Raw genomic sequence first — 21,534 nt, 5'->3', positions numbered from 1 at the left:
CCAATAATTTCTCTAGTCACATCACAGTACATTATATTAATATGCTAAGATACACAAAAAGATGTATCCCAACATGGAAAATTAACACAGACATCTTATTGCTGGAGTCTGAGAGAAATTTCTTTTTCTTTTTTTAATTTTAAATTGTTTTTTTTTTGTTTTTATTTTTATTTTTATTTTAGAGAGAAAGAGAGAGGGAGAGAGAGCATGAGCCCAGGGAGAGGGGCAGAGGAAGGGTGAGTGAGAGAGAGAGAGAGAGAGAGAGAGAGAGAGAATCTCAAGCAGACTCCATGCTCAGCAAGCCTAATATGGGGCTTGATCCTGCGACCCTGGGATCATGATCTAAGCTGAAATCTAGAGCTGGACGCTCAACAAACGGAGCCACCTAGGCATCCCTGAGAGAAATTTCTTTTAACTACAAAGATGCTTCAACTGTATTACAAATAAATCAATGGCCCACGCTTATTAGAATAAAATGCTGCTGCCGAGTTGAAAGGACATAGGCACAACATTGTTTCCACCTGTACACGATACTCCTTGTAAATTCTCTTTGTCTGATAAACAGCCATTCTTTGTTTTTGTGGATGCTAATTTTGAGAGGCAGAGTATGTTTCCTGGTTCTCACTATTGTCTGGACTTCTGTGTTAATTTAGGGGCTACAAATGCTAGAAAATAACTGGGCAAGCAGTGATAAGAGGGGATTATCTGCCAGAGATAGGGGTGGAAGGGAGGCAGGTGATTGAGTAGTCCTCATTTGTCATGGAAATGTTGGGCCCACTAGAAAAGCAGAAGCAGAGTTTCTTCTCTGTTCAGAATGCTAGAAAGCTAGAGACTCTGACAGTAGGAGAACTCTGTAAGAAAAAAAGAAAAAACAAAAACAAAAACAAAACATTTTTGGATACTGAAAATTGGACTACAAACTATGCATGCAATCCTGCTTTCAAGCTGTAGTGGATACAGAGATTTATTCAGCGGGTTTGTGGTCGAGATCAAATCACCATCAAATTCTTCTCACTTAGATTGAGGAAAACCAAAAACCGTTCAAGTAGGATCAATTAATATAGAAAGAAGTGTCATCTTGGTAATTCAAAGAAAAAAACCATATTTCTGAAAATGACTTAGCAGTAGCGACAGGAGAAAAATGTGGGAACATATTTTTCAGTCCCAATGTGATGTAAGACTAAGATTTATAAAACAGCTGGAAACTCATAAAGTGAAACAGGTTGGGAATTTAAGTTTTTACAATGTGAGATATTAGTGAAAAAAACTAAAACATACTACCATTTTTGATCTTTGGTTATTGAAAATATGGCAACCATTTCTTTTATGAGAATTTTGAGTAGAGTTAACAGTTCAGTAAATTTAAAAAAAATTATGTTTATTTTTGAGAGAGAGAGAGAGAGAGAACACGAGTTAGGGACAGGCAAAGAGAGAGGGAGGCACAGAATCCGAAGCAGGCTCCAGGCTCTGAGCTGTCAGCACAGAATCCCACATGGGGCTTGAACCCACAAACTGTGGGATTGTGACCAGAGCAGAAGTCAGGCGCTTAACCAACTGAGCCACCCAGGCAACCCTTATAAGTGCCCTCCTTAACACTCATCATGTATTTAGCCCATCCCCCACCTGCCTCCCCTCCATCAATCTTCAGTTTGTTCTCTATAGTTAAAAGTCTTTTATGTTTTGCCTCCCTCTCTTTTCCCCCCTTTCCCTATGTTCATCTATTTCATTTCTTAATTTCCACACATGAGTGAAATCATATGGTGTATTTATTTCTCTGCCTGACTTATTTCACTTAGCATAATACACTCTAGCTCCATCCACGTCATTGCAAATGGTAAGACATCATTACTTTTAGATGGCTGAGTAATATTCCATTGTACCTATATACCACATCTTCTTTATCCATTCATCAATCGATGGACATTTGGGTTCTTTCCAAATTTGGCTATTGTTGGTAATTCTGCTATAAACATCTAACAATCTTTTTAAATTCTTGGAACATTTGACTCTGATTTCAGGCAACTAATTTCATTGATTATCTTGTTACTGTTAAGAGAAACTGTCTGTCAAATTCACTATGCTTTTCCTGAGAATGTTTCTTGATAATGACTTTGTTGTTGTTAAAAATCTTTTTATGCAACAAACAGCTTTTCCACTTAGCTCTGCCTCAGTAAGTTGCAATTGCCATTTATGGTGAAATCTGTAACATGCCTTCACCCAGACTTTTATTCTTTACTGTTCCATTTGTATTTGCTTCTCCATTTCTACTCAATTCTGCTTCAATACTATACCTTCATTTTAAATTTGAAAACTCGCCCATATGTACTTTTTAAACTAGAAAAATAATTTAATTATACTTTGTTTAAAATAATAGTATATATTTCAATTGAATTGCCAGTTGAGGCTTACATAGTTATCATTGTAACTTGTGTCATATGCATAGACTGCTAAACAAACACATTACAATGTTACATCAGTACACAGAAGAAATAATTTGAACTGAATCAATCCATTGCCACTGATATCAATGATGTGTTTATGAGCAATACTAAAAATGACAGAGGCACTGACCACATGCTCTATAATACAATATCCAACATGACACAAAATTGAAAACAAATATATAATTTTGTGTTTAATGGGAAAATGTCTTACACTGCCTCAGGTTCAAATTTTCCCAATTAAATCAATTAAAATTAGATAAAATTTAAAATTCTGTTCCAATTACAGAATGAATAAGTAATGGGGGTGAAAAGTACAGCATAGGGAATATAGTCAATGGTGTTGCAATAGTGTTGTGTGGTGGCAGATGGTAGCTGGACTTGGGGAGAGCACGGCATAACGTATGGACTTATCTAATCACCATGTTGTCCCCCTGAAACTAATGTAATATTGTATATCAACTATACTTCAATTTAAAACAATAAATTTTGTTCCTTGGTTGCACTAGCCACATTTCATGTATTAAGAGACATTCACATTTTAGTAAAAGCCATAACAAAACAAAACTCCGGTCCTATTTGTTAGCCTGAGATAGTGAAATTTCTTTGAAGCGTTTTGTAGCGAACTACTGATACGGACACTGTTAAAAGTATTCCCAAATTCAAAGAAAGAAGGTCAGGCAAAACACTCAAGTGTTTCTTTTGAGCTAGTAACAGTAAATCACTGCACACTTATTTTTAAGAGATAGCAGGTATAATAAATTAGGCCTGAGATTTGGAAAGAAACAATGGTTAATAAGGAGGAGTGAGAAGGATGGTAAGATAGCTATTGCCTGTCTACTGACAACACACATAAAAAAAGGAAGAGTTTAGCTACCATTTTTATTTTCAAAATACAATTAGTTTTGTTCTTCTGGCCATAAGAGTTTTACTCTAAGAACTACATCTTTAGGGCATCAGTGTAGAAATAAATGGAAGCGGCAACTTGCAATGATTGGGCCCCGGAGAAAAAGCAGCTCTGAAAGTGAAGCCCAGCAGGCTGATGCCCATGCACAAGCTCCTTCATTATGATAAAGGTTACATCCCATGATCTCAGGACTCCTGTTTTCAAAAAATTACTTCTCAGACACCTTTAAATAAAGATGTCTTATTGACTTTGGAAGTTACCCTCCTGCTAATGCTAGTTTACTTGACTTCTTTAGAATAAATTTTGCTGGTTTTCTTAAAGTCACCTCTATTATTTTAATTCATAAACATAAATTGCTCTAGTGTTTTCCCTGGATTCCAAGGCAGATCTCTATCAGGAACATCAACATCTTCTTCAACATCAGCAACATCATCATCTTCATCATCATCATTGTCATCAAATTTGGGTAGTCCTTTATGAAACATCTTCCTAAAGATTAGGATGTATCAGGTAGATCTAAAAATTGTTATTTTTAGACATGTTCCTTTCTTAGTCATGGCCTCTTAAGTCATTTTCTTCTATTTTGACAATATGGATACCTTGTTGTTGTTGCTGCTGTTTTTGTATTTTTTTTTTAATTTTTTTTCAACGTTTATTTTATTTTTGGGACAGAGAGTGACAGAGCATGAACGGGGGAGGGGCAGAGAGAGAGGGAGACACAGAATCGGAAACAGGCTCCAGGCTCTGAGCCATCAGCCCAGAGCCCGAAGCGGGGCTCGAACTCACGGACCGCGAGATCGTGACCTGGCTGAAGTCGGACGCTTAACCGACTAAGCCACCCAGGCGCCCCTGTATTTTATTTTTTAAAGAAAGGCAGACTGCCACGTGCAGCACCTCATTTGGATGTGTCTGGGGTCTTGGAAGCTTGACCACCCTATGTTCTCCTACTAATGGACCTTGAGAGCCTGTTTGGAGGTTCTAGCAGGGGAGTGCAGCTGCTTGTTTACCCTCGACCAAAGAAAGTCCTCCTCTATTGGGGAAAGTCGCCCTCGTTTCCTCTTGTACCCAGCACACAGCTTTGAGAGGGGTGCACATGGAGCCGTGAGGGAGAGAGATACCTGCCTAGCCAGTCAGATCAGCTGAATCAACTCCAGGGATCAATGGGGTGACATGTCCAGCCTGACCGTCTTCACACCCAACAATATGGATTCCTAATTTACTCCACTAAATTATATTTTCTAGAGTTAGGCTGGGTTAGTTTCTTCTAGTGTTGGAAGAAAAGGCTGATACGATAAAAATATCTGTATGTGAATACGTAAAAAATATGAGCTAACATAGACTCCCCTGACACTAGTGTATTTTGGGCATCCTGGAATAACTGAGGAATGGAATTCCAGACTACATGCATTCAATGTCAACTCTAAGTGACAGTACAGCCATGCAAGTGTTCTTTTTCATTTATAGACATGGAAAGACTGAATAAACTACAGCTAATGTAGATAAAGAAAGATATTTCTATAATCATTCTTCTAAATATAAGCTAATATGGCTCAACAGAAAAAGGTTAACAACTACTCCTATATATTTCTATTACAAGATTTTTTTTCTTTTTCACTTGAAGAAAAAATTATATTAAGAAGTCTAAACAGACAACCTTAAAACTATCTCTCTACCAATTTTCCTTCAAGGTTTGATTAAAATCATTTATTAAATTTAATATATGAAAGCATTAAATTTCTGATAGTTTAATGCAACAAACATTGAAAATCAATATCTCAATTGTTATCTTAGGTATTTAGGATATAAATGATTTCTTTGCTATGCATGTGTGTTTATATACAAACATATTTTGAAAGTTAGTGGGAGCACCTGGGTGGCTCAGTTGGTTAAGCGTCCGACTTCTGCTCAGGTCACGATTTCACGGTTAGTGAGTTAGAGCCCCATGTAGGGCTCTGTGTTGACACCTCAGAGCCTGGAGCCTGCTTCGGATTCTGTGTCTTTCTCTCCCTCTCTCTCTCTCTGTTCTCCTCCTCTTACAGTCTGCCTCTCCCTCCCTCCCTCTCTCTCTCTCTCAAAAATAAAATAAATAATAAAAAGAAGTTTGCAATGACGAGGTGAATGGGTTTGGAAATTAGCAAGTGGCTTTTTGTTTTAGACTTTATCTCAAGAAAAAAAATATTTCTGAAAGTATCATGAGCACATTCTGATAACCCTATTTTACTGATAATGAATCTCAGTATATGTGCTGCCAAAGTGAGCATGCTGATAATGAATTTTTAAAGCATATTCCTGAAAAGAGCATCACTACCTGTGTTCAGTGGAAATATGAGATATGTAAAGCTATATACAGGCTAAAAGTCTTTAACACTGAAACAAGAGAAAAACAAAATATAGTGAGAAAATACTGGAGGCTTTTGTTACAGGATATTAGGATTTGTCTTTGTAGGTTGGACTTTGACATTTTTTCCTTTGTTTTCCTAAAATTCTATAGTTCTCATGAGTCATATGCATTATTTTTATAAGAGAAAAAGAAACTTGCTAAAATTACAATGGTTAATATTTATGGAGAGGAAGAGCAATTAAAAATGGGAGTTCTTCTTCTATGTAAGCATTAATTCTGAGCATGAATTGTTTGTCAAAGTAAATCTCACACATTAATAAAAAGACCGTTAATTAAAAAACCATTAATAAAAAGATCATTAATTAAAATTGGATGTGTGGATGGAACTGGATTCATGATGCGTTTTATCTTTTCAGCAGTGCAAGAGAGTAATCTAGAATATTTTTTAATAATCTACAATCAAGATTAAATCACAAATCAAACATAAACGTAACTGAGTACCAGCTTTTGGCATTAAGCATAGGTAAACTGGATGTATTTCCAGGAATGCAAGCATTCATTTGGAGGGAAATGGTTTTATCTGCTACAGAGTTTATCAGTTCAACTATTAAGTGCCTTAAAATAAGAATAGCAGTAAGTACACACTGGGAGTTTATTACATGTTTAGTGCTTTATGTAAACAATCTATAAAACAGGTAATTAAACCCCCAGTTTAGCTATAAAAAGACAGAAGCCCTAGGTTAAGTAAATCCCTAACAAGTGATAGATATGATTTCATGAACAACCTAGTTTATGCATTTAATCATTTTGTTAAACTGCATTGTATTGATTCAACAATCATTTATATCCACTATTAATGCTACTTTCTAATTATTTGGTTTTTATTTAATTGTTTTTGTAATAAATTATAATGAAGCATAAACTCACAGTGTTCTGAAAGCAGTCAAGGGACCTACAAAGCAAACTAATTTATTGTGTAACCTCTAATTAGTTGTAATTACAATATTTAATAAAGGAAACACCTACCTTTAGAGACAATCAAATCTTTTCACTGAACTCCACTAGTGTTGTGTTATATACAATAGGCTAATGATAATCAAAAGTATTATTCAAATGCTATCAGGAAAAATAAAATTACAATTTATTGCCAGCCCTGAACTATTATTCCACTAGAACAGATTTAATATGGAAACTGGGTATAAGAAAAATAAATCATGTAACCATTCATAATTTAATTCCAATTAAGGTAGCATATCTTATTCCTATAGAACACACTCACTCATGCATGTGCATACACGTGCAGACACATTCCCTCATCTGTAAAGTTCTTTACTTATGAAACTGTTAAGGACTCTCTCTGAACACAGGAGGTCAATGAAAGTGCTTAACAGTATGCATTAGATATTTACAACTCTAGGCACTGTCAAAGTCAATAATATCCCAGCAAAAGAACTTGAATTACTTCAAAATCTGACCTCTTTATGACGAAGACATTTAGCATTAATGTTTAATCTAGCCAATATTGCTTTTTGAAAAGCAATATTTTTGAGGAATCTATTATATTCAGTTTGCAACTATCAACACCTCTAAAATTTATTTTGTCTTTTTTCCAATCTATTGGGGTAGAGAAAGGGTATAAAAAAGAAAGGATGCTTTATGAGCTGTGTTTGCTATTGGTGAATATGAGTGATGAAGTAATAAGATGATTCACTATCAGAAGGGCTGATGATCCTACATTTTGCACGCTTCCAAGGGGGAAAAGCAGTTCTGTTTTGTCTTTAAATGAAAGTCTATATAGCAAAGATGGAAGCAGTAGTAACAGTAAACCTCATTTTGCTTTATGATATAATGAGAGAACCTACTTAACTACATATAATGTCTTTAATCAGCTCTTAATATCAAAGAACAAAGTGGTATTTTTGCTATTAGGACTTTTGGAAAAGAGATAGGAAAACAAATGAACAAAAGAATGTTCAGCTGACCAAATGTGATAATTAGCTTAAAGTGTATTTGCAACAACAGAAAATAGCACACACCCCCCACCAAAAAAAAAAGAAAAAGACATCATGGTGCATGAAAAATCAAGAACATTAACTGCCAAGGGCATAGGGTATTCTGGATTAAGTACAAGTTTCACAGTATTCACTTTAGCTAATGGATAATCTAAAAAGATAATATGTTTTTGTTGATACTCTAAAGTTTGATTCCCCCCTACAAACACACACACACACACACACACACACACACACACACTAAACATGATTAATAGATCTTTCTTAGCCACAATCCCAATTAAAATAATTTCCTCAAATAATTTACAAAGCGGAGAAACTGGGTGTTTTGTTTGTTTGTACATTTGTCTTAGAAATACCGAATGATGCTTTTATGCTGCAACTTACATAGAAGAGAAGTTTTCATCTTAATTTTTTAACTAACAAATAAAACATTACAAGTTTTAAGTGACAATTCTTATATTTATCTAAGCCTATATTTTTACGTCCAAAAATATGCCTTTCCAAGTCCCTTGCAAATTGTTGCCTAACCGGTGGCTATAAACTCTTACAGTGACAATTATCCATTATGCAGTACTTGACAGGCCAGCTCTACATTGCTCTATTAACTGACTTTGAGTTTTCTCACTCCCTGTGGGGCCCTCTGGGCTAAGATTGATGAGGTGCAATGTGGTGTTTGAGCTGCCATGCTGACTTGACAAACAGCAAGAGTGGTCCCTGCACAGAGTGGAGGAGGGAGGGCAGAAGAGAGACAGAACCACAGTGTATCCTGGAATGACAACAGCCTCATGCACTTGCCTTTCAAGGCAATTAAAACATTGTTTCTCAGATTTTACACTTCAGTCAAACACAAAACTTCTTTCTTCAATTAGAGTCCCAAAGCTTCATTGGTACATATTGAAAATTAGAGAGGGATTAAACTTTTGTCCCTCAGACATTTTAGAGAAGCGGAGATAAAAGTTGCTGCTCTTTCGAAGTTTAAATACACTGAAACTCTAATAACTTCTTATAATTCCCCAAATGGTGTTATCGCTTACTTTTTAACTATTGAATTCACTCTGGCAGAGCTAAGGTAATAAAACCCATCATCATCTAATTTTCCCAGACAGCTTGATAGAACCAATGTTCTTAGTATAGATAAAGTGTAATGAAGCACTTTCTTTCCCATAGGAAAGTCTTCAACTCATATGCTTTGATGCCAACTAGCCTTCACATCTGCTGTTTCACCATTGATAGCTGTAACTTGGCATGCTAAACTAGTGTCTGATGAAGCAGCTTTACTCAAAGGCACCATTTTATTTCTTGCAATGGGAACATAGTAAAATGGTGTTGGTTTCCTGTAGGCCTTATGCAAATCCCTGTAATAAACATAGGATCAGGCCTCACATACAATAAATTGTGTGTTAGTGAGGATGGGGGAGAGAGACAATCTCCCTGGGTGAAAGTAACCCCCTTACTATGCCAATAATTTAAATGTATTATAAAAAATTGGTTTAAATATTAATTTCGAACATGAATAATATCAAAACCATATTAGATAATAATAAAAATATAACAACACTTTTAAAATACCAACTTTGCTTTTTTAAACAAAATTTTGCTATTTAACCTAATGTTAACATTGATCCATTACCTATAACTTGTATCTTAAAAGCAATAATGAAGAAAAAAAAATATTTGGGAGAAAAGAGAAATGGTATGGCTACAAAAATCTTTGCTAAGATATTTCTTTCAGATTTCTAGAAAAGCTGTCTGATGAAAAACAAAGAAAACATCAACTTAGACAGATGAGTATTTCAGTAACAATATTAATCACTAATCTAAACTGACTGCTAGGATACATTGGTGTTCAATCACGTAAAGCTTTCAGGGTTTGTTTCATTAAATATGCAGAGAAATCAAAACAATAAACCAGATTATATGTGAACTTGAATACATGAAACAAAGAATTCAAAATAAAATTTCTATTTTTTCTATGTAATCGTTGAGTCATTACTTAATTAGTAACTTGCAAGCAAGTTGGCAAGAACAGTTTTTGGCTTGGAAACTTAAGTATATCTGGTTTTCCATCACCCACATTACAGCCATGTGTGATGAGTATTTGGTTTCAGTATAGATATGCAGAGGGATAATGAGGAATTCCAAAGGAACACAAAAAAAGATATCAATTAGAATTGCGTAATAATTTGCCCCACCAGTTAACATAGGTGCATTTTTTCCACAAGGAAGGAGTGACAGTAGTTCACCAAATACTACAGAATAGTCCTGTCAGCTCAGGAAACAAAACTACAGGAGCCCAAATCTCAAACTGTTGTGCAGAATCTAACTCGATATATAATTACAAAGTAAGGTACTTCACTGCTTCTTAATCTGGTCCCAGTTATAAACACAAAAGTCACATATATAATAATCCTTCCAAGACTTTAATATGCCTGCTTACTGGTCTCTAATTTCTCCTCTCTCCCGCACAGTGGAAGAACCTGCAATAAGACTTACAAAGAAAAGGTGAATGTATTCACTCCCTAGTTACCACAGAATATATATTTTCTCAACTTTTACTCAGAGACACAACGAAGGTCAGGATTTACTCCACCATAATCCCCGAGAAAGGAGAAAGCTCTAGCTGTCTTCATCCTGCTACAAGTCAATCCTTATGCCTACCAACTGGGGACTTCCAGGAACAGTGTCAGAAATGATGTAATTATTCACTCTCAGCAAATCTCTTTTGAACAAAAGGTAAATAATTTGAAAGAAGTAAGAGTACATTCAACAGATTTATCATCATTTCATGCTTCTGTCTGATATTTTGTGAATTCTGGGTTTCAGAACAAAAGAATACCCAAACTAATATGAAAGAAATGAAGTAAATGCAATTAGTTATTAAATACAGATGCCAATAATGAAGGGATTATTTATATTTCAGACAGGGTTAATTTAACCCTTCCTGCACACTGGAATCACCAAAAGAAGTTATAAAAAAAACTCAGAGATTGGCCCCATAAGCTGAAGTAGTGCTTTAACTGAGGACACGGATAAGTAGTCAGTATCGCTAACTTTATATATCAACAAATAAAAACCGTTAAGTCATAAAACTTTGATGCCAATATACATGTGCTCATATTAATATTCCAGTTTTAAACTAGTTTCTAGGCACAGAGACTATAGCCCCCATGTGAAACCCAAAGCTGAAATTCGAGATCTAAATTATTGAGGAGAAAAGGGCAGTGTCATTGCTAAGCATAAATTGACTCCAAGTAAAGAAACATGACTTGAAACCAAAACTAGGTGGCAAGTTAGTAACACCTGTATAAACGGGACAACTCTTTTACAAGCAAATATGTAAGAAATAATCCCTGTACTTACTGAGGTACGATAATGAATTTCTAATTATTATATTGTCAAAGAATCCCTCCTGGATAGTGGTGGAAAATAATTAAAATACATATAGTAGTAAATTTGGTATGCAGTGAAAGACATATCCAGTTTCTATCCACATGCAGATAAATAGTTATTGAACCCTTTCTTTGTGATGACCATACTTAACTGGGAATTTACTACATAAACTATGAAAGGCATTTAAAGAATAAGTTCTGGAGATCTAATATACAGCATTGTGATTAAAGTTAGGAATACTGTATTATAAACCTCAAAGTTGCTAACAGACTAGATTTCAATTGTGATAATGATTTGATGGAGATGTTAGCTAATGCTACAGTGATAATCATACTACAATATATAAATTCATCAAATCAACACATTATACACCTTAAACTTAAACAAGATAAGTCAATTATATCTCAATAAAAAAATAAAATGAATTCAAAAGTCATTTTAGATAATCTTTCTCGTCGTTGTAACTATTTTAGGTCAATTTTATGCATATACAAAATGAAACTTTCAAAATATTGTACCACCAATATAGTAAGAGGAAACTAAAGACTCATTTCAGAAAAACCCTTTTGCAATGTGAAAAGTACATTACAGATGTCATTTTGAAAATTTACTTCTGCAATGTATAAATCTTTTCATGGTAAATATATTATACTTTCATTGCTACTGCTGCTTTAAATAAAAACAACAAACAAAAATTATGTTTTTGAGAAATAAAGAATAATATGAAAAATGTCTAATGAATGGTATATGTTTCTAAATCCATTTATTAAGTACATGCAGTAAACTGCCAAATTTTTTTACATTCTATCTCTCAACTCAAAAATTACTTCTGTTCTTTTGGCATTTAAGAAGCAAAACTCACTCAAGCTTTTGAAAAATCATTACAGGCATGCCACACAAGCAATTCAGGCTTAAAAACCTATACTGCCACCCCAGCATAATTTAATTTTAGAAGACCATTGAACTGATAAGCTCAGAATAAGCAGCAGATTATAAAGAACATGTTATAACTATATCTGCCCCAGTGGCTTAAAGCAAATGTTTTAGAAATTTAATATGATCAAACAGTTGGGGTCATGTGGGTGAGCCAAAATGACTAATGCACTTAATTCTTCTGAGTAATGATGGTTATGCCATCATATCTTTAGCTATTACTTTTATTGTTGATACTACGAGTCCCTTGGTTATTGCTTTCATAATTAATAAGTCACTTAACCTCTCCATGGCCCAGTTTCCTCATCTGTTAAATGAGCATAATGATAATTGCTTCCTACCTTCCTCAGGGGTTGCAGTAAAGATTAATGAGTTGGCATTTAGAAAGTACTTTTGAGTTCTCCTAAAGAGGGAGACTATGCACAAAGAAAAATAAAACAAAATCCTCTGTGGCTAAGTACCAAAACATAAAACTTTCCTCCAGATGGATTAATCCACTTGCTTATATTCCTAACACTACAACCTATACTTCCAAATAAACTGACTTTTAACCCAAAGTCAAAAATGGAAATGCCATAGAGAGCTACATATTTTGAAAAGAAAAACTTTTTTAGTTCTACAGATTAGCAAAATTTGAAAATAATCACACAATCTACCTAAAACTCTCTGTCATAGGTTTTCCATCAATGGATGCTATAGTCATTGTGCCATGGGATAACTGTACAGAATTAGGTAAAAGAAGTGAGTTGGTGCCATAAAGAGAACCTAAATACGAAACACTGATTTAGGGTCACATACTAAATTACAATGAAATCATTAGAGAGAAAATTGGGAAATAGGAATCAATGAAAATAGGGGGAAATAATATTTTTAAAGTGTGCCTTGTCGTAAGTTAAAAGATTGAAATGCAGTAATAATCTTTTGGACTTGGCCAAAGAAATGTCTACACAAAATGACAAAATATTCAAGGAATCAGCTAGTTACTTTCAGCTACATGGGATAAGGTAGTACAAGAAAGAGATCACTCATCAGAAGAACAACAAAGAGGAGGAGGAGAGGGAAGAAATAATTTAAAAGAACTGGGCTGTTTGCTACCAGTACTTAGAGGTGATATTGTAGAGTTAGAATTTGCATGGTTGGGTAATTTTAAGCATTCCTAGTCTTCAGTGTCTCAAGTCAGTAAAAGTTCTCCGAATTGTTCCAACAGGGCACCATTTCGTAATTAAAGAACAAATTATGCACGTTGCTCGAGGTACTTCGTTCAGCCCTCTGAAAAAGTTAAGGCAATGCCTTGTAGATTTTCTCCTCCAGCAAAGAGCTTCTATTCCAAAGTAACAATTAGTTTAGAGAGAGGCACATTTGAAAAAGAACTGTCCCTGTGGTTTTAGATTATAAATGGACTCACTTGGATACATTTGAAGGCCACAAATGTTTAGCCAAAATGGTATTGGCAAAAGCACTGTCACCCTGGTGTAAGAGAAACAGAGTCTGTTCAAAATGTACTAAAGTCTCTGGGCTTCCAAGGTTCTAGAAATAGGACTGCTGACTTGTAAGCTAAATAAAGGTTTATGTTACATGCCACTAAGAGATTTTTGCTGTTTGTCAAGCAACATCATTGTGGCAGTCGATAACTAATAAAGCCCAAACCATATGCAAAGCCTGTGCAGGGAACTAGAGATTCAAACGTGAATGATATAGATTCAATCCCTGCTATGCAGTGTGGTATAGAAACACAGGAACCAAGAAGACAGCTTGGGTTGAAAATTCAATAAGAACCGAAGTAAAAAGTGCTCAGAGAATATAAAGGAGTATCTTGCCCAAACTGAGTAGAACAGGTAGGGGAAGGATCATGAAAATTTGATAAGTGAGGCATGAATTAGTATCTAAGGAATAAAGAGAATATAACCAATTTGGTTATAAGAAGGGACAGGGATGGGGAAAAAAGTGTGTAACAGGCATTGGAGAAGGAGGTGCATCATTTACTTGTGACAAACCTGGAAGTAGCTGCAAGTGTGAGAGCAAGTGGCTATAAAAGAAGCCAGACCATGATGATGAGGCAAACAAAGGCAAGAAAAATGTAACATAAATTAAATCTCCTTACAGCTTGCAGCCCACTGACACTTACCTGAAACATGTAGAGCGTGACCTTCCTCAAAGAACTCATGGCCGCCTTACTTCCTTAATGTTTTTGTTTTATTGAAGACCAGAAGTAACCTAATCTTAACAGTAGCTAGCCCCTCAAGGTTCTGAAAGCCTTGCTTTCAAATTCCTTAGAGACTTACACTATCCCTAACTCCCTCTAACTTAAAAGTATATAATCAACCCCAGGGCAGCTCTTTCTGCCCACAGGTCCCGTCCCCATATTTAATAAAATCATCTTTTTGCACCAAAGACGTCTCAAGGATTCCTTTTTCACCATTTGCTCAAGACTCTCAACAATGAGGTGTCTACAAACACACTGAGAAGCCAGGTTTATATCCTAAAGCAAAGGGGAGAGGGCAATTTTGGAGGACTTTAAGTCACTCTGGTAGCAGCATAGAGAACAATACAGACAAAATTGGGAGAAAGAAAAGTTAAATGGTTACTACAAAACCCTAGACAGAGATGACACTAGTTTTCATAACCAGGACAGTAAACAGTAAACAGTAAACAGTAAAGGAAGCAGTAAAGGAAATAGATATATAGGAGATAGAATGGACAGGTGCAGGCAGTGCTTGGAGATATAGGAAATATGTTTAAGATTTAACACAGTTCTTACCACATAAGAGATGATCGGTAATTATTTCTTGAATAAAAATTTGATATCTTACAAATGAGCATGTAATTGAGAACATAAGGTGAATGGCAATACTGCCTAAAATAAGACATCTTAGTCATTAGGTTAAAAAAAAAGTTAAAGTTAAGGATAAATATTTTTTATATTAAATATTTTGATAGTTCCCTTTACCTATGCTTTGCAATAAATTCCCCAAAGAATTGTTAAATGCACCTCAATATACCATTTCAAACTACACAGTCTAGAAAAGAGCTCTCATAGTTTCTTTTTATTTCACTTACCAAATTACCTCCTCTTCATGACAATAATTATCAGAAGACTGAAGCAATTTCAATTAGATAAACATGATGTGATCTCTTCTTAAATCTATTTCAAAATTATTTATCCTACTGTGGGCCATAGAGACATAATTTACCTGACTATGTTTAAAATCATCCTAAATTCTGAATATTTTAAATTAGCCATGTATTTTAGTGATGCTAATATATAGCCTCCGTCAAGCATTTACTAGATGGTTAGCAAACATGTACAGCTTTCATTTAATATTCAAATAATACTTTCAGAATGGTTCTGTTAGTCATTCCAATGTAGAAATGAGGAGTCAGAGGTTTACAAGGAATAGTATCTTACCTAAATACAGCCCATACGTGGTGGAGCCAGGAATCAAGCCCCAGTTTCTCTGATTTCAGGTTTTTTTTTTTTTTTCATTCATAACAACTATTCTGAATTTTAGATTTTATTTTCAGAAGCATTAAGTGATATGCATTGTATGTTTGATACTATTTAAATTTCTTACAATATACGGCAGAACTTTTTAAAATAACCATAAAAAAGGTATCTCCTTTGATACCATCTTTTTTGGAAGGACAGACTGTATTTGTATACATAGCAAGCTTGAGATTTCAGGTAGACCAAACCCAGAGAGAGAATTGTCAGGAATTGGAAAACCTGAGTCATGCGTTGCATAGAAGCAAAGTGATTCAGCATCACTTTGTAAAACATAGGACTCACTTTGAAAATACAGGGATTCTCAAAAGAAACCATAACACCTACAGGCTCTCACTGAGTTATTTTTGAACATGTAATCTATATGTATTCATTCTCCTAATCTTTATACTTCGGGAGAAAAGAATGTGCTTGTTGCTTAGTAACATTCTGTGTAGTGTTCAGCTCTGGGGTGAGATTTCAGTTGTACTACACCAAGTCCCCAGATTCCGAGAAGGAGGTTTTGACAACTCCTTTATTGTTTTTCAATGAAATCCCTGGGCCTTCAGCTATTTTATCATTAAAATATGATTAAGAATATATATTGGTGATGTCATACAGTTTTCTGCTGTTTATAAAGAATAACTCTGAAGAACTACCATCTGCTCAATTTTGAGTTACTTTACCAGTCATGACTTTACATTTATCCCTGGGAAGAATGCGCATGGAGTGTAATGGATATAAAAGAGGAGAAGAAAGAACTCTTCTTGAAGACAATATACACGTAAGCTCGATAAACAAAGTCAAGCATGTTCTTTGGAAAAAGGATTATTTAATATTAGAGAATGGCATAACTCTGTGTTTTTGCAATACTGAGGACTTACCCCTTTAAGGTCAGGTATCTTGAGCCAGCTCTTCTTGCTTGTAGTAACAAAATTATACCATTCTTTAAAATAATTTTCTGGAACTGAGCATTCCAGAACAATTAACTAACAGCAGGGTCTTGTTAAATTTGTAAAAACAAGATGGAAATTCCTTTAGAAATCAATGCCTTAAGGGTGCTTCCTAGAGTGTTTGTATGCATTGCTGTTAATTAAGAAATAAAAGAATGGTATCAAATGTAAATAGAATACACACACTAGTCCCTGGTTCATTGTGAAGTTGCAAAATGAGCATGCAATTACTTTAATTCCAGATTGTTAAGGAATATATATATTTTTAAATTTTACACCCATGGCTGGTATAAGTGTATAATTTAACAAACTAAAATATGAGGTTGAAATTAGTATCATTTAGGGGTACACTAAAATAACTAAAGAGAAGTCAATATTTAATGTATTCTTTTAAATTCTAATTTTTTTTCTAATTTTAAAGTAAGAATTCAGCATGTGATAAAGTTATCAACATAAGGTTAATTGTCAACTTCGTGATTATCACTGTGTGGTTTTTACTGTGAGTAGTATGGATTCCAGAAGGCCTTAATTCTACAGAAAGAATGTCTGTGCTGTTGGAAACAGAAAATTGTTCTATGTCAATTTTCTCCTGGTGCTAGAGGTACCCTTGCACGTGAGAGAGAAAACAAGGGCTGAAAGAGTAAGAAGAAAAGTCAATAGCAAAGAAAAGTGAAGGTAGGCAAAAAAAAAAGAAACTAATACTGCATAATTTACCTAAAAAAATTAAAATTAAAAAAATTGTTTAAAAGTTTTTAAAAAGAAAGAGAAAATTGAAAAGACTGAAAAGACAAAATAAAGGGGGAGAGAATAAGCTGAAAGATAAGAAAAAAATAATTTTTTTAAGTTGATTTTCTAGAGATAAACCTTGCTCATGGTACAAAAGAACTTTGAAACAAGATATTTGAGTCTTCTGGAATATAAAAAATAAAATGAAAACTCTGATGTATTTTTGAAACAGAAATAGTAACTTCTGATGTCAATCAAATCACTTGGTTTAGATACTTGGTGTTTTTTAACAAACTCTATTCAAAAGTTTCTTGAATACTATAACAATTTTAATGCATCCCACATTCACTCCCTACAAAGTTACTGACACATACAATGTGCATTTAGCATTTCAACAGATTATTTCCTTTTCTAAAAAAAAAAAAAAAAACAAACAAAAACAAAAACAAAAAACAAAACAAAAAACGCTATATAAGAAAAGCTATCTTTAAAGCTATCTTTATTAATTCTGAATATTCAATGGGGAAAATTGATCAGTTGTAATTAATATAGTCAAATGGCACTTACTGATCATAATATTTTGCTCATTTTTGGTTAACAAATTTGATTAAATAATAATGATTTTCCAAATAAATGTAAAAATACACATTTTAAGCTTTCGTCTAGCCATATGAGATATTCACTCTGAAAATAATTACATTTTAAGAATTATATAGATTTGACTAAACAATCAACCTATCTCATTCTTTGGATATTTATGTCCTCCAGAACTCTAGAAAAAGAGATGATTTAGTTTTGTGAGAATTTTTACAACAAAAATTATATAATTTTTGGCAAAGTTTGTGTTTTAAGTATCATAAAACCCAGTTCCATGATTGTTGATATAGTCATCCAACTAAACTATGATCTCCTTAAAAGTGAGAAATAGATGTTATTTGCTCTAGAAGACCAATATGTAATGCAATTTCTGGTACTCAACAGGTACGTGATGAATGTTTGATGAGAGAATTTATTTTATAGTTTGATTCAACTATTTAAAAAAGTTATCACTTCTGCATACTTAAACTTCCTATTACATTTGTATGAACAGTGAAGGAAAATACCAATGCTTAAAATTTTGTCTGACATACAAAGAATTTAAAAAGACTTAGTACACTTAGCATAAGTCATACAGAGAAAGACAGATACCAAGTTTTCACTCTTACGGGGATCCTGAGAAACTTAACAGAAGACCATGGGGGAGGGGAAGAAAAAGAAAACAAAGGTTAGAGAGGGAGGGAGCCAAAACATAAGAGACTCTTAAAAACTGAGAACAAACTGAGGGTTGATGGGGGATGGGAGGGAGGAGAGGGTGGGTGAGGGGCATTGAGGAGGGCACCTGTTGGGATGAGCACTGGGTGTTGCATGGAAACCAATTTGACAATAAATTGCATATTAAAACAACAACAACAATAACAACATCAAAACAAAACAAAAAGACTTGGTACAATATAAAATAAATTACAAAGTGATATTGACTCCCTGAAGTGAAATCACCCGATTTAGAGTACAGTATTTTGGCCCAATGAGATCAGCTGGAGTAAGAAGAAAGGGAAAATAAAGAGGGTAAGATACTCTATATGCCTGGAACCTGGTTCAAGCACTTTCCATTCAAGTGTTCCACAGGGCTGTCCCTCTGGAAACCATTATGAGTTCAGTGGTATAGCTCCTTTTGAAACTCTGTGCCTTACAGAACATTAGATGAATGTGCATCAACAAGAATTGTTTTGGCTTATTTCTATCATTTATTTTCCTTCTTTTTCTGTAGGCTTGTAAACAAGCCTTGTTTCACCTTAACAGAAAGAAATGTGTATATAAGAATATTATGTATGTATGTAATCATTCTATTCCTCTGGAACAGCTAAGCCTGGTAGAGTCTGAATCTAATACTATTTAATATGTATTAACAAATATATATTAATATATAATCAATACATTGTATTAATATATTCATTACATTAGGCATTATATATTAACTATATTATGTTTAATGTAATTAATATACTAATATATTAATATATACTAATAAATGTATAGACATTGACATTCAAAGATAAAACCTTGTTGAGAAAAAAAAATGTTGCCATGGGCAGAATTGCCTTCGAACAAAAAGGGAATACTTGCAAAGCAAGAACTCCTTGCCATTTGCAAGTATTAAAATGTTTTGCCTTAATGACCGTGTATTTAGTTGTACACATACCCCTCCATCCCCTGAGGAACCTGATTATTTTTTACTATTGATTATTATTGATTGTTGATTATTGAGGATTATTGACTATTGATTATTCTTCACAAATTACAGTGTTGCTACATCCTTACATCCATTAAGAGAGGGAGATTTGTTTGCACTCTATCATTTTAATATGTAAATTGTAGACAATCAGTAGGACTTACCTTGAAAAAAGTCATGGTTGCACCATCCTCCACCGCACCATACTCTATCTTGGTTTGTTTAGCTAAATCATCAGCAGAGTCAATAGGGGATTCCATGCGCTCCACTGTCAGAAAGGCGGCTAAGTTAGCAGTATACGAAGAAATGATGATAAGTGTGAAAAACCACCAAATGCCTCCCACTATCCTGGTGGAGAGCGCTTTGGGCATGAGCTCAGAACCTAACAGAGATTGGGGGGAAAAGGTGAAACGAATACAGAGAATTTGATCAGCAGTCAGGTACTTTTGGTCACAGTGGCAGAATGGAATCACTGTGTAATAAAAGCTTAAATCATAGGTTCACACATTGCTTTAGAAAGCAAGCAACAACCATTGGGAGAGCAGAGGCTAATTTCAGATAATAAACCGTCTCTTAGGACACTTGTTAAGTATAGTGGCAGGAGACTTAAGTTCTATCTGAGACAGGACAGATTAGTAATAACCCTTATAAAAACAGCATTAGAAGGGAGAAAAAAAAAATCTCTAGTTTATAAACTACTTGTATGGCTTTTCATATTCTTGTTAATTACTTTGGTTTTAGAAGAAATGATTTAACATACATTCAAACCCATTTCTTAACACGCTTTCTATAAAGTTTCATTTTTTGATGTGCATGAAAGCATAAATTTTGTCTATTTTGCCATTTTAAAAAGTTATGTGTCACAAAAATAAATTTCAATTACCTATATTCCTTGAGATATGAGGTTTTAGTCCAGGTTTATTTTGAAATAAGGTAGTAAATTATTTCCTTATGTACAAACAAATGTCTCCCATCACTATAGTTATCCTCAATGAGAAGAATCAGAATCAGAATAAACATATTGTCACAAATTTATTTTTACATATATATAAATATTTCATAAACATATTACAAACATCGCTGGAGTTGCCTGCTCATGCTATTAATAAGAGAACGGGATCCGAGAATTCTATTTTACTTTTGATTATTATTAATTTAATTAATTTAGATTTTAAAATAAAATCCTGACAATTTTAAAATCAAGTCTTATAGCTTTACAACATTGTTTAAATTATGTGCACTATTTACAGTCTTAATGTGTAACTGAATACATATCAGCATGCATGATTTTTTTAATAAGAAAAGTATACTAAATTTATGAATATATGTAATATATTACTATGCACTTTTAATCATTTTAAGTCCAAAATCAAGAAAGCATTGGCTACAAATTAATTTTTAATAGGGTTTGAGTAAAATGGAATGAAGCAAAGATGGACTCCATTTGCTGATTTGTTGACAGTCAGATCTTTCATATAATCACTGATGCAGTAAGGCAACACATCTTTAGATGGAATGAAAAATGCAACAAATCATTCATGTTAACATTGAAAAAAAGCGGTATCATGACCAGAATAGATCAAAACAGCCCATCTTACACTGCAGTTCATCTTACCCTTGTAATTTCAAACAAACAAAATTTTAAAAAGCAGACAGACTTGGACATGACAGCCAACTCCAGCTCCAGACTCTGCCTACCATTCTGTGGGAGGGGAAAAAAATAACAGAAAACAAAACAAAACAGAAAAGTACCTTTCTGATGTAGTTGCTCCTAGGCCCTGTCAGACACACACTCGAACACTGAAATACTAAAATATTCCCAAGATGATCAGCAGCAGCTTTGGCTGCCCATTCTACTTTTTTTTTTTTTTTTTTTTTTTTTTTTTCCTTAACAACAGCACCAGTGAAGTCAAACAAGACCGGGAAGGAAAAGAACAGTGGAGACATTCGACAAAAAAGGCCCAATTACCACAAGTTCGTATCTTACCCAAGGACTTAAAGCGAGTACCTCCTAGGTTTGTGAATCAGAGCCTGGTTAGGGGCTGACTGTCATGTACTCAAGGTAACGTCATGTCCAG

The 21,534-nt window shown here is 34.2% G+C and overlaps 1 protein-coding gene across 6 annotated transcripts in view; it reads right to left on the bottom strand.

The window, feature by feature from the left end:
- GRIK2 (glutamate ionotropic receptor kainate type subunit 2) overlaps window positions 1–21,534 on the bottom strand; it is a 670,394-nt gene that overhangs the window by 109,546 nt on the left and 539,314 nt on the right. For all 6 annotated transcript variants that reach the window (XM_086707502.1, XM_086707501.1, XM_086707504.1 and 3 more), the window contains exon 14: window positions 19,621–19,838. In XM_086707502.1, coding sequence (XP_086563628.1) covers window positions 19,621–19,838 — 218 coding nt within the window. The remainder of the gene's footprint in view (window positions 1–19,620; window positions 19,839–21,534) is intronic.

The sequence above is a fragment of the Puma concolor genome, chromosome B2 (genome assembly GCF_028749965.1).
Source record: "Puma concolor isolate L17-30 chromosome B2, mPumCon1.1.hap2, whole genome shotgun sequence".
In the NCBI taxonomy this organism is placed as follows: Eukaryota; Metazoa; Chordata; class Mammalia; order Carnivora; family Felidae; genus Puma; species Puma concolor.
Note: the sequence above shows the minus strand (reverse complement) of the source record. Positions and strands in the feature narration are given on the sequence as shown.